The following is a 15204-nucleotide window of genomic DNA, read 5'->3' as shown; positions in this document are numbered from 1 at the left end:
ATTACAGCAGAACGTTATCAGACTCGAAACAAAACCGACATTGGTCAGTTTACACATGCGCAGATGCCCAGATGCGCACACACCTTTGCTCGTCGTCAGGTCTCTTGATAAGATTAAAGAGGATGTGCAGTAGCTGGTCTCTTTCTTTGGGCTCGGGATGAAGGCAGGCCGTGCACAGAATGAGAGGAATCAACTCCTGTGGACACACAAATGAACGTAGGTCAAATAATATGCACTGTACATGGAAATAAACACACTCATGCACCCACTGAGACGCGTCCTAAAGGGCTCGGAGAGGGAACTTCGGCAAGCAGGTATTTGAGGATACAGGGGAAGCTACTCTACTGAAGAAACACCTTCACCACAAAGGAGAGAGTCTACAAGACACTAAATCACAGCACCAACTAGGGCTGGGCGATACATGTTGGATATTCACTACATTTGCAACGATTTTGTTGGAGATATAATATTAAGAAACACTATGTCTACTGAAATGATTTTTATTAGGTCATTAAGTTTCCTAAAAACTATCAGTTTAGGAATCATTCCTTGTCTAATGATTCACAAGTATGAGAATGTTTATTGATTCAAAAAATGTGCATGCCATTTTTATTGTTTTATAGTGTTGTCAAATCGATTCTAAAATAAAAGTTTGTTTATTTAATGTATATTTATATACACACACACACATTATATAAACACAAAATGTTATTTTAGAATCGATTGATCGATTTGACAGCACTATTATTTTTATTAAATACTTATAAAAACGCCTTTACAATATATTTAGTTCAAAAATATATAATATACAAAATATATATACATAATATATAATATTCTATATTTCCATCTGGATAAAGATATCTAAAAGTTATTTTATATAGATCACACTCACAAAAAGTACTTTCAAGCCAAAGAAATAATCTTGTACTGAGCAAAGAAAATAATAATAAATAAATAAAATAATAGTAATAATAATAATAATAATAATAATGTTGACTATAAATTTGCATGACGTTTCCATTATCTTTTAAGATTTTATTAATTTGCATTTTTGAGATTTTTTTAGGCTTGGAAATCAACCCTAATTTGAACTTGCATATTTCCAGTTTCATGGAAACCATGTATATCAGTGCATATAAATGAAATGAACAATATAATTATTCTCTGTGTTCATTTAATGCAAAGCAATTTGGCAAAATGGCTTGATTATTTTTAACTTAATTTGTATAGCTGTATAATGACAGTTTTGAAGCATTTCAGAGAAAATAAATAAACAGAAATATAATGAATAGTCAAAAGGCAAAAAAAAAAAAAGAAAAAAAAAAAGGACATGTGTAACGCCTAGTCCTACTACTAGCACCAACACCTATCTAAGCGCATGTCGGTGTCATCATGTGTGTATGTGGAAGATGTGTACAAGTGTTATCCATTTAGCCATGTCAACCTATGGTTGTTTACTGTAATAGCAAAGCAGTTACAAAAAGGAAACCTCACCAGCACAACAGATATCGCATTACAGAACAGGCAGTGTGCTCTTGAACACGTCAAAAAGCGGTTACTAGCCCTGTTTTCAACGTTGATCAAAATAGAAACAACATATACTTCAGAATTCACATGAAGATTCAGCACAGAAGTGTTTATTTTCTCAAGATTTATCTCATCTTGAGACGTGACTGTGGGTAGACCTCAGTCTCAAACGGACACTTTAAAGTGAAAAATAGTTAGGCAAATATGCAGCAAGACTACAGGCTGTTTGACGCCCTGCTTGTTTGTTGTGACAGCCCTTTCAATACACCCATTCTGTCACCTGCCAAGAGTTAAAAACCATCATTTTAATCGGATGTTATGAAACTAAGGGCCGGTCTGTTGGAGCCGTTTCATGAGTAGTGACTCTGTGTGAGACCGTGGCATTCTGAGGCAGCCGTGTGCAGTGTCTCCAGCACCTGGAGGAGAGCTTTCAACAGAAGCACATTTATCAAGTATTTTATTTGGCTCCGGCCCAAAGCGAAAGCATGTAAATGTGTGAGTGGAAGCCGTGGAAGAGCTACTGGAAAAAGATGAACACTTACAGTCAGTAAAACAAAAAGCAAGCATTAGGAATGGAAAGAGCTTTGCCATTTCGACCAATAAATAAATGCACACGCAATTTTGTTTTGACACTGAAAAATGTATTTTCCCTGACTTTTAATTATTTTGTCATTTTTTAAATAATTGTATATATTGTCATTATAACAGTGAACAAGGTTTTATAATTAATAAAATGTATTAAAACCTTGTTTTATATATATATATAAAAATATATAAAACATGTATATATTATATATATACACTATATATATTGTATATATATAGTATATATATATATAGTAAATATATACACTATATATATATATATATATATATATATATATAAAATATATACAGTACAGTTTATATATATATATATATATATATATATATATATATATATATATATATATATATATATATATATATATATATATATATATATATGTGTGTGTGTGTGTGTGTGTGTACACACATACATAAAGATTCTAGAGGGTTCCCACACTTTGACCAATGAATTTCCATTATTTTCCCTGACTTTCCAATCTTTTGTGATTTTTATAAATAATTTAATCTTTTTTATCTAATGCAATGACATTTATACATATGGCTGAAGTGTCCAAATACTTTTTGGGTCACTGTTGCTTCAAAAAATGTGAACAATAAATCTGTTCTGAACACAGAAGAAAACAAAACTTAACAAGAACTCGCACGTTTGGATTCCTTGTCATTGTTTCCCATAAAAACCTGTATTTATATATGCAAATCTGCAGCTTTTCCATCAGCCTGCATCAACTCATTTCTTGAATACAAAGTAAATCAACTACTACACATCAAGATAATTGCCAGCAGAAAGCAAAGAGGTTCAATCAGAAACACACCCACATATGCAAAAACACACATAGTTCTGCAAGAAGAGTTTTGGACTGTTGCAAACACACAATGTAAAGGCTGGTGTACCTGATGTCTTATCTGTTTCACATGGTAATCAATAACTCGAATAGCCTTTAATTCCGAAAGACTTTATCTTTACAATTAAGTTTTTGTAGGTGTACAGATGACCAGAATTATATTGCAAGGCAGGTGTTCCAGCAGCTCCTGATTAGTAATTGTTCTGCACCAGATGAGGGGGAAAAACTGAGGGTGTGGCGGAGTGTAAGTGCGCCTGAATTCAAGGAAGAAAGTTATGAAGCTAACAGAATTAACAGGCAAAGCTCAAAGTCCAGTTTAGGCGAGAGCGAGGAGATCTCTGCTCCTCGTGTGGTGTTTGTTTTCACTTGACTTCAGCCTGGAAAGCATCCAATTTGTCTTAAACTGTCACCTGGCATCCGTAAAACAGAACTGCCCTATGCAAATCAGAAGGGCCCGAAGGGGGAAATTCTGTGGAACTGGGTCTTGCTCTCAGCAGATATGAAATGTGTTTTTTTTTTTTTCTTCTAAAGTTTAGTCATTTAAACCAAATCAGCTCTGTAACAGGGAGGCAAAGAAAACTATTTAAACTCAGACTGAAGGTATACCATCAGCTGAAAGGCAGCCATTATTACTGCAGCCTGAAGCACACAAAAATCACAGCACAGAAACGTTCCATTGCTTTGGCTGTCAAAGTTCATTTGAAATCGCTATTATTTGTATAAAACCAATTCAGATTGGATGAGCCGCATTTGACACCGTTGGAAAATATATATTCACACACCTGTGACAGCAACTGTAAACGGCTAACAGTTGGGCTAATTATATATATTTGCAGAAATATTGCATTTTTTATAACAATTTTATGGGAACATTTTACAATAGGGTTTCATTTTTTAATATTAGTTAGCTCTATTAGTTAACATGAACAAACAATGAACAATACTTTTACTCCATTTATTAATCTTAGTTAATGTTAATCTCAACATTTACTAATAAACTATTAAAATCAAAATTTGTATCTGTTAACATTAGTTAATGCACTGTGAACTAACATCAACGTTTTTAATTAATTAACATTAACAAAGGTTAATAAATGCTGTAAAAATATAACTGGTACATGAGCTTACATTTCCGGTCTCCTACATTTACATGTGTATGAATGGAAGCCAGTGGAACGAAATGTGAAATGTGACGGTCACCCTCAGGGCTGTATGTTACAACGGTTTTACCACAGTTAAGGGGTTTTAGGGATGGCACTTTACATCATGAATAGGAATATAATTTTAAAGTCAGCATGAAATGGAAGTGGCGATAGCCTTTTCTTCCCTATTGTGACAGATATCCGAGTGAAACGGCTTCTTGAACAAGAAGAAAGAAAAAAAAAAAAAAGTAGGGAGGGACTTGATTTTGTCCATCGGGAACTGATCGTTGGGTTGTTGTGAGTGACCGGTTGATCCTGCCCTCATGCTAATAAACACGTCATTCAACGTTGTCAATATTGATTCCATGGTGACTTCAACTATAGTAAAATCCCAGCAAAACGCAGACTACAGACATATTTTCCATTGAAAAAGGAAGTTGAGGCGGGACATATCAAAGGGTTTTTCCCTTTTTCTATTGTCAATAGCTCTTAGTTTACATCAAACCTTTCAATGGCCCTGAGTGCAAGATTAGCCATCTATCATTTTCTGTTATGTTTTCCTGGAAGAAAGCTATCAAAGCTGAAAGTAACAATTCTAAAAGTGAAAGTTAATAGGAGTCAATAATAAACTTTTTCCCTGTTGTGTCATATATGAATCGCTTGTTTTGCCTTACATACCTTTTTTTTTAAATCATTTGAAATTTTGTTGATATTTATGATAATATTTTTAAAAGCAATGTAGGATACATTACGTTATAAGATATCATAAATATGACAACAAAGGTTCAAATGATTAAAAAAAACAAGTATATACCAGCTTTGGAAAGGCATTATATTGAAAATTTATTTATATGTTATAATTAACTCTATCTTGAGGCCCTTTTGGAAGTTTTTTGAGGCCCTCTGGTTGAGAACCATTGATTTTAAACAAAAATGCTATTCTCATTACAGATTATTGCTGTGAATTAGTGTTTGTAAATACCTTGTTATGCCTAAAAAATGACATTTAGAGCTTCATCAGTGTAGAAGTTCAATAATAAGCCAAGTTGAAACAAATCCAAAGCTTCAGTCATCAATAAAATAAGAAATTTATAAAAGGAAATGCATTTAAGAGTCGCTGAAAAACAAAATAAGCCGATGAAAAGCCAAGCCAACTGAAAGGTCAAATGTCACACGCATGATGAAGGAAGGAGGGCTGATGTGAGAACGTGCCGATGTGTTTCCACTCACCTGACAGAGGTGCACAACCATTCTCTATCGGAGAAGTGAGATGCATGCACAAAAGCAAGAGAAGAAATGAGTGAACAGAACAAAAGAGAAGAGAGGTGGACTGGGTGGGGGGAGGCATAGAGAGAGAGAGAGACACACACACATACAACTGCAATGGAAAAATATAAGTTGAGTCAACACTGAATTAAGAATTGAATGAGAGGGAGAAGCCAGCCGCAGTGGATATGGAAGCCGTAGTTGGCTGATGGAAAATAGATGGGGCTGTTGGGTCAAAAGGTCATTGATTACCTCTCGCTTGGCCAGCAGGACGTTGGGTACGATGTGTGGCAGACAGCGGCCCAGCATGAGCATGACGCTCTGCTCACTGTCAGCGATTCGAGACACCTGAGAAACGAGGACATGGGAATTAGACTCAAGAATGTCACCATTTAAAGAGGCATTTCATATAATCACACGTGCCTTAAAATTACTACATAGCTGCAACCCGAGAACCTTTTCTGCTTTTGTATTCTGGACGTAGAAGACACTGTGAACTATGTGACCTCTCAAATGTGCCAATTAATGCATTCCTGGCGATTTGGAAAGCCAAGTCAACTGAACCGCTCCCCAGTGCACTTCTTTCTGTGCTAATGACCGATCACAATAGTTTACTGGAAGAGTTCACTCAAAAAATTACAATAGTCTTCATTTCCTTAACACTTATGTTATTCCAAATCTGTGTGACTTTCTGAACAAAATAAAATTTAGTTTTTGACTTATTTCAATTCTTATTTCGAGTCAGTGACTTGATAAATACATTTTAGTATTATTTATATACTATTATAATATTTTGAATTGGCTTTTATTTTGAATATTTTAAGTTATAATTTTAATGTTAATGTTTAAAGTTTTGCGCTATCGCTGTTTTCTTTTTAACATTACTATTTCGTTTTTATTTAATTTTCTTTCAGTTTTAGTTTTTAGTAATTTTAGATCTTCAGCTTAAACTTATTTATACCAAGGGCCTAAAATGAACACTCGCCAAGCACCAAATGCGAGTAAAAATCAGTGTTGGCGTGTATATGAAAAGTATATGAAACTGTGTCAAGGGCCAGTTGGCCGGTAACATTTTTTTGTATTCTAACAATGCATGAACGTAAACAAACGTGAAGGACGCTCTGGACAGTTGACGGGCCAGTGCTGCATCATCACGAAAGTTTAAGCCTTGACAATTTAAATATTCAAGCGCAAGAAGACGCGAAAGGGAGCTCATTTCGTTATTCGTTTTTCGTTATAGTTTTGAGTGCGCACAGATACGACGTGCCCAGAAAGCGCCGTCTCAGACAGCGCACAAATACTACACTCTCTCACCTCTTCTTGAACTTGACAAATTTATGTAAAAAAATAATAGCGAGTATCCTAGTAAACATAGTCGGTTTTGTTTTAAGTGAATGTAAGCAGTTGAAAAAGTAAACGCATTTGTATAGTATCAGTATATTAGATGTGTGCATTCGCTCTTAAAGTGACAGCAGCCTAATATGTCATGCTTTTTCAATCAAACAACAAAGGACAAAGAAAAAAAAAATTCACTCACTGCTCATGACTGAATAACTGTAATAAGTATTTATAATTTATACAGTGAAGAATATGCAGTGTTATTTTACATTTTTACTTGCTTACTTTATAAAATTTCTGTACCTGAAAACTACTATCAGACCTACCTGAAAACCTGAAAAGCACTGTATATTTCATTTGTGCTTTTTCTTGTCATTAAATTATTTGTTTTTATTTTATTACTGCCCGTTTACTTGTCTTTAAGTCACCGGCCATTGGCAGGTGTAGCAAAAAGTTAGTTTTAGGCCCTGTTTTTTTGTGCTGTTGAATGCTTGATTCTGATTGGTTGATGAACGTTCTAAGGTGTGCAATTATTTTTTAGAAAAAGCAGAGCAAAAGTAGTTCCAGGCAGGTTTAGACCGTATTAGTTCCATATCACTGCACCAATTTTTTTCAGGTTGAATTTTTCAGCAAATATTTACATGTTATTTAATTTCAGCTTAATTTTAATTACTGAAAATTATTTTTAATAGTTTTAATTAACACTAACAACACTGAATCAAATCACTTTAATTCAAGAACAAATCATTAAGACTTGGTTTTTCGAGCAGGTTCAATTGAAAAATTGGAAAGATTTGACTTTAGAAAGTTAAAAATTATGACTTTTGAAAATTGAAAATGATTCGTTCATTAAATTAAACTCAGAGTTCATGGACAGATCTCAGGATTGTCAGTGAACTATTTATATTTGGTCTGTTCATCACACAAAGCTTTAAAGGACTTTAAAATACAGTGCATGAGTGATATAGAGCTAGGGTGCCTTTTTTCATCCTTTAAGTTTAAATGCAGCAGGCCCTATTCACTGTAACTGGACTGAAAAGTACAGCCAATTCAAATGTTCCAGTGAAGAAAAAAAATCATACTAGTTTGAAACAACATGAGGGTAAGTAAATAATGACAAACTTCTCATTTTTAGGTGAACTATGCCTTTAAGCGTCTCTACATGTGCTTGTGCATTTGTACCTGTGTGCTACCCGATCCCACTCACCTCTGAGCCCAGCCTACTGTCAGCAGACATTCGACAGAAGGACAAAAGTGCTTGGTGGAAGACCGGAGACAGATTTCTGCAAAAGCAAACAAAACATGATTTAACAAGCCACCTCCACCTCCGGTTACCAATAACTCCACATATTAGCCCAGCTTTCCACAGCACAGAGCAAAACGCTGATATAGGAACACAGTCAAAACAAGGAGAGCATAATTTGTCTGAATCAGCCTCATGGGGTAAAAGTCCATCCGGAGCAGATGTGCAAAATGATGATGAATGGAATATATGGTGCCAGTTAGCACTGCAGTAAGAGCCGGGTGAGGAATGCAAAGGTGCTCAATGCAGTGCTGCCATCTAGTGGTCATAACAGCCTTGTTCCAAAACCTAGTAAGCTGCTACCTACTAAGACAGCATAACTGAATAAGTTACTGGCTGTTAAGTAACTGACATGAAATGCTTTTTGTAGAGCTGCTTAATATTTTTGTGGAAGAACCTACCATTATGCTTTCACATTAGAAGTGTGGCTATGATGCCAAAAACGTGGCCTACTTTAGTAAGGAAGCTCACTAGGTTTTGAAACAGATCTCACTTCTGATAAAATTTAGTTGTAACTTGTTTGAGTACTTTCTTTATTTGCCCTTGTGCATCTCATAAACTCCTTTTTAACAGTCATAGGGCAGTCCACAAGGAAGTGCAGGTCTCACCTTTTGGGCTGGTCAAATAGCACAGCGGTTTTACTCTGCTGACTCTGAGACTTTAGTTTGCTGTGAGGTTGTGTAGCAGTAGTGGTGCTTTCAGTGCAGTCAGTAGTAGTAGTTGTAGTGGTTGAGGTCTTTGTAGCGTTGACATCCAGGGGGCTGTCTGTTTCTGTGACCCCTCGTATGTCCAAATACTGTCCATTGTCTAGGGGGGGTTTATCACACAGAGGGTCTTGTTTAGACGGAGTCGACTTCACTACAGTCGTGCTTTCTGATGAAACGTTCCTCTGAAGCGCCTGGATATCACTGCACATACACACGCACACAAACAAATGCATGTATTAGAAATAGCATTGTGCAAAACTTATGCAAAATGCACTAAAATATATGAGTGAATACAGTGTTGTGGCAAACAGACAGGACAGGAGAGACTGAGAAGACGAAATATGGAGTGGAGGCAAATCTAGTTAGAAGATATGTGTAAAGATCATCTCTTGCTAGGAAACGTAAATGCCAGGCTGAAAAATGTCAGAGACCCAAAGGTCATATTGAGCCGGAGGGGGTGGGGGGGGGGGGGGGTGGGTACTTTCTACAGCAGAACATTGGAATACTGGACTCATTTATTTTTTATATTTAATTATACATTAAAAAGTTTAGGGTAAGTTTTTCCCTTTGAAAGAATTTTTTTTATTTTTTATTATTCAGCAAGGATGCATTACAGTAAATTGATCAACAGGCATAGTAAACCCATTTATAATACAATAAAATTCTATTTCAAATAAATGCTGTTTTTTTTTTACTTTCTATTCATCAAAGAATTAAAAAAATATGTGTCAGTTTCCACAAAAATATTAAGCAGCACAACGTTACCAACTGTGATATTTTTGTTTTTCTTGAGCACCAAATCAGCATATTGAAATTATTTCTAAATGATCATGTGACAGTAAAAACTAAGAGTACTGGCTGCTGAGATTTCAGCTTTGCCATCACATGAACAAATTAAATTTAAAAAAATAATAAAACAGTTACTATAAATTGTAATAACATTTAACAATATTTCTGTATCAAATAAATGCAGCCTTGCTGAGACTTCTTTCAAAAACATTTAACAGATCTTACTTACCCTAAACTTTTGAACAGTAGTGTAGTTTATGTGGTTAATATGTATTAAATAACAAATAATGCAATTAATAATAATAACAAATAGGTTTAAAAATAATAAAACAATAAAATAAGGTTACACTTTATTTTAAGGTGTCTTTGTTACACTGTAATTATACATTTAGGTACTGAGTAATATTAAGTAACTACATGTACTTACTCTAGGGTTAGGGTTTGGTTTAGTTGCATGTAATTATGCATAATTTATAGTTATTACTAAAGTAATAACCGCATGTAACGTGCAACAATGACACTGTAAAATAAAGTGTTACCTAAAATAATATTATACATTTAATAATAACATTCATATGATTTGACAATTAAAATATTAAGTTTTAAAATAAATATGGTATTAGTGCATATTATTTACATATAATCATATTGTTATATGGTTAATGGGACGTGCTAGTTTAGCAGAATAACCGATTAACGTGAAATCATTAGGAATGCATGACAGTGAAAAACCACATCTTAGTCATTTTCCACCAAGAAATATGATTTTTGTAAACATCAGCTGACGAGATAAGACCCTGTGTGCTGAGAGCGGTTGATAATTATGAGTGTAATTGCAGGTTGCTGCTCTGAGCTCTGATTACATGGGCTCATGCAGGTTTATGACAGTTCTGATTGAATTGGTCCCTCAGGCATCAGGCGATGACACTCACCTCTGGAGCTTCTTAATCTGTTCAGCCAGACTCTGTTTCTCAGTGTTCAGAAGGCTGATTTGATATTCCAGCTCCTGAACCACTTCCTGCTGCTGCTGTGGATGACAACCAAATGACTTAGAAATTAGCATATTTTACACCAGAGAAACCCAATACTACTTTAAAGCTTCAGACAATAGAGCAGCATGTTAAATCACAAATCCCTTTTGAATAGATATTTGACATGGGATTACTGAGATTCGGTCTTATTTTGATTATGCAAGTGTCATGTGAATGCAACCTGATTGCCTTAATCCAATTAAGTCAATACTCCAGGGCCCAGTTGTTCAAAGAGTTTAATCCGGATCAGAATGATCTGGATTTGGAAATCCCAGGTTTTGCGATCCAGGATCAGGTAATCCGTCTTACTTTTGTGCTAGTTTTTCAAAGCAAAACTGGATTGGATCACTCTGATTCAGATACACACTTTTCCAGATTACTAGTAGGGATCACATATCACAATGTAGGCTGCTAGAACCAGAACAACAGGTAGAAGAGGGTCATTTTAAGTGTTTTTATTTGAAGAGAAAGAAAACAGCAGAATTAAATTATGCAAACATCACCTTTCATTCTCAAATGACTTAAAACAGTCAGACCCCTATGGAGCCCATTTGTGAGAGAACACAAAAGCATTGAAAGATAATTGTTCCTCCCATCTCCGTCCCTTTACAAAATATAAAGGGATGCGATATTTAAAAACTACTTTTGAATGGTTCATCTCTGATGATTGTGCCATTGTGTTTAACATTAAATATATACATTTTGTTTGATATTGGCAGATGTTTGAGTCATTATTTTATGGAGACGAAATCTTTTTTTTACAAAAAATGAATATGTATACAACATGATTGTAACATTGTATAATTTGACCAATTTTAAAGTTTAATTACATATTGATCAAAGTTATCCTAACACACTGATGGTTTGATGCAGATCAAAACCAAGAATGGATTACGTGATCTAATACAATTTCAGAATTTCAGAAAATCACCATTTTCAAGATTTGGTCCAATCCAACAGCCGAAATACTTTTGAACAACTGGGCCCAGTTTCTATAAATCTGATTAAAGGGATAGTTCACCCAAAAATGAAAATTCTGTCATCATTTACTCTCCCTCAAGTTGTTCCAAACCTGTATGACTTTCTTTCTTCTGCTGAACACAAAAGAAGATATTTTGAAGAAAGTCGGTAACCAAACGACTGATGGACCCCATTGACTTCCATAGTAGGAAAAAAAAAATACTATGGATGTCAATGGGGACCAGCAACTGTTTAATTACCAACCTTCTTTAAAATATCTTCTTTTGTGAAGAAAGGAAATCATACAGGTTTGGAACAACTTGAGGGAGAGTAAATGATGACAGAATTTTCTTTTTTGGGTGAACTATCCCTTTAAGATAGCTAGTATATGTCCTTAATCAGAATTTTATTTCAGAATAAAGGCTTGACCAGAATATGCACCTTAATTGGAAATTGTTCATGTAAACATCAGACTGCAACACCAACATTTCTTCCTATACATAAATACCTCAGTTTGCTGCACAGGTTGCTGGGTAAAATAGTCTCCAGGCAAGTCACTTGGGTCCACACTGACCGCCACATCCACGGTATTCATATTCAACGGCAGGCTGTTCCCACAGTTCCTGTAGACATGCAGCAGGTCTGGAGGTTTGGGAATGTTTAGACCCACATCATCCCACAACTCAAAATCCTGCAGAAATGGAATATCACGGATAACAGGAAGAATTAAAATAGTCGAATAAACAATCCTATAAAAATGTACGTCTCATAAGGACGTTTAAAGGCTTACCTGATCATCATTTTCATCTGAGAATGTGATGGACGTTAACTTGTATTCATTTTTCAATAAATATTCATTAACTAAAAAATTTAAGGCTCTCTTTTCAAGGGGGCGAATAGGTTCCTGGAAAAATGATTGGAAAAACAAAAAGTTAATTTAATGTGATTCAAACTAGGCCAGTTGTTCATAATGAGCTTATTAGAGAAATCTAATATGTTTAGATTTATAATACCATCATAACAAAAAGAAAATGAAGGTAACCTGAATTTCAGGACTGGATTTGTAGTTTTTTCTCTCTTGAGAGGGAATCTCGCATTCTACAGAGAAGAAAGAAACAGAGAGAAAGAGAAACGAGTGAGCTGGAATTTGATTTATGGTGGACATTACAAACTGCGTTTAGGAATGAGAGCAGCTCCTATAGCAGAAAGGACTGAAGAGTGTAAAAGTTGAAAGTACGCCACCTGCAGCCTGAGTCAAGTTGGCACGAAGAGCCTGAATGGTCTCCTTGGCTTTCCGCAGTTCAAACTCCAGAACTGGACCAGGGGGAAGTGGGTCACACACAAACAGGCATCCAACCAAGAGAAGGGAACAAAGAAACAAAACAAAAGGGGGAAAAAAAGAACAAAGGATGGCCATGAAAAAACAAAATCAAAAAAAGAAATAAAAGAAAAAACGACAACTTTTATAAGAAGCTGAGGCAGAACCAAAACAGGGACATGCACACTATGGATCTAATGAACACATGCAGCAGAGGTTGCTGAAGGAGCTGCCAGATAATGAAAATATTCACACATTTATTATTTCCCTTCGGGTTTTATTTGGCTAGAAAATTTCACTAGCTGCTGTCTGACCAGGGATTTAGAGCAAAGCAAAGTCTATGGGCCTGTTTACACCTGGTATTAAGATGCGTTTTGGTCGATTGGATCACAAATGATGACGACGCAAAATACAGGTGTAAACAGGGTCTAAAACGTTTTGAGCTTGTCCACTTTCAACCACTTCCAGAGGTAGTCGAAAACGCATTTGATTTCTTTCGTAGCGTAAACGCTCATGTGGTTGAATGCGTTCGAAGTTCGAACAGCCACAAAAGACCATCTACTCTCTGCTTACTGACCTAACACGTAAACTATGGGAAGCACGCTAGCCAGACGGGATTTAAACTGTCGGCTGAAGACCCAAGTTTGGCTTGAAGACGAAAAACGTGCCAAGCACAATGTTCTTTCACCATTCCTGATTACTAACACACACTCTCTGCATTAGGCGTGGGTAACTTGTTTTTATCAGAGCAGAATCGAAAACGTATGCTCTCTTTTCGTTCATCTCCGGTTGCATTCAAATGTAGATTGTGCAAGCTTATTTCGTCCATTTGATCGAAAGATCTGAAAAAGCCCATACATTTATCCATCCAGAGATCCTTCCCTCAGAGAAATCAGGACAGAAGTGGTTGAAAGTGGACAAAAGAGACAGATTAAAACACCAGTTGTAAACAGGAATGTCTCCCTCATCTACTTGTGATCAGATCGACCAAATCGCATCTTAATACCTGGGCTTATTTGTTTGTTTTAAATGAAAGGTAAAAAAAAAAATCCATTGGCAAATTTTTCAGAATTCCTTTAGACATCGTAATTCCTTTTGACTTTTACAGCTGAAGTGTGTAATTTCTGTTGCACTAGATTCATCAAACAGAATTGCAAAAAATATGGTCCAAAAAGTAAATTTAAAGTGCACCATTTAGTGGCATCTGCTTGCATGTAATGATTAAAGCTCACATGACCACAGGGAGTCCCATTTGTTGGACAGGGAGTCCTATTTGTCGCCCGCTTCACGTCTATACTGGTACGGATTTCACACCGGATTATTACCCAGCAGTACTACAACAATAAGAATAATTTGATACATTTATATAGTGCTTTTCTCTGCACTCAAAGCGCATTACATATGGAAGGGAGGAATCACCTCAACCACAACCAAGGTGGAGCATCCACCTGGATGATGCGACGGCAGCCATATTGCGCCAGAACGCCCACCACACACACCAGCTTATTGGTGGAGAGGAGACAAAGTGATGAAGCCAATCAGTATATATTGAGATGATTTAGGAGGCCATGATGAGGGACAGAGGCCAATGGACAAATTTGTCCAGGATGCCAGGGTTACACCCCAACTCTTTTTTTTTAGGACTACAAAGTGTAAACTGTACCATGTAGTGATTGTACCACCAAACTAATGATTGAAACATTCATTTCGCCCCTGGCTAGACCAATGTTGCCACCACAGAGACACAGTGATCACACTTTTCAGGGGAATCAACCTTTGAATGTCTTACTGAACAGCTGTCTCTGCAAATAAGAGACAGCATTTGGTCACACTTTATACTAGGTGTCTTTAACTACTACAATGTACTTATTGTGTCCATGTCGCATTGCAAAACTATTGAGATGGTGTACGGATAAGGTTAGGGACAGGTTTGGTGGTATGGGTAGGTTTAAGGATGGGTTAAGGTGTAAGGGAAGGGCCAACAGTGTAATTATAGATGTAATCACATGCAGGTTTGTGTAAAATATAAGTAAAATATAAAGTACAATGTAAAAATATGTATGTACAGAATAAGTGCGTATCAAAACGTGTAGTAAATGATTAATTTAAATGTTAGTACAGTAGTTAAAGACAGTTAATATAAAATGGGACCCACTATTTTAACACAGAAAACAATTACACACTTCAGTTTAAATAGAACTAATTGGTCTAAGGAGAAAGCTTTCAAAAATAAATGATGCTTTCCTTATGAAGACAGACTAGAGAAAATCCTTGCACCTCACAGGATTCTGTACGAATGTTTATTTTAACAGATCAAAAATCCAATCCATTGTAAACACACAAAAATCTAAATCCATCTGCTGTTTACA

At 35.7% G+C, this 15204-nt stretch overlaps 1 protein-coding gene across 7 annotated transcripts in view; it reads right to left on the bottom strand.

Annotated features, from left to right (window-relative positions):
* relch (RAB11 binding and LisH domain, coiled-coil and HEAT repeat containing) overlaps window positions 1-15204 on the bottom strand; it is a gene marked incomplete at its 5' end in the record, with an annotated part of 53560 nt that overhangs the window by 23020 nt on the left and 15336 nt on the right. For 6 of the 7 annotated variants that reach the window (XM_079862577.1, XM_079862575.1, XM_079862576.1 and 3 more), the window contains 9 exons: window positions 84-196; window positions 5642-5737; window positions 7935-8010; window positions 8639-8938; window positions 10459-10553; window positions 12026-12208; window positions 12308-12421; window positions 12560-12615; window positions 12760-12831. In XM_079862577.1, the coding sequence (XP_079718703.1) occupies window positions 84-196; window positions 5642-5737; window positions 7935-8010; window positions 8639-8938; window positions 10459-10553; window positions 12026-12208; window positions 12308-12421; window positions 12560-12615; window positions 12760-12831 (1105 nt within the window). The remainder of the gene's footprint in view (window positions 1-83; window positions 197-5641; window positions 5738-7934; window positions 8011-8638; window positions 8939-10458; window positions 10554-12025; window positions 12209-12307; window positions 12422-12559; window positions 12616-12759; window positions 12832-15204) is intronic. The other variant, XM_079862581.1, reaches the window with a different exon arrangement.

The sequence above is a fragment of the Squalius cephalus genome (assembly GCF_949319135.1).
Source record: "Squalius cephalus genome assembly, chromosome: 25".
NCBI lineage: Eukaryota > Metazoa > Chordata > Actinopteri > Cypriniformes > Leuciscidae > Squalius > Squalius cephalus.
This window is presented reverse-complemented; position numbering and strand designations above follow the sequence as displayed.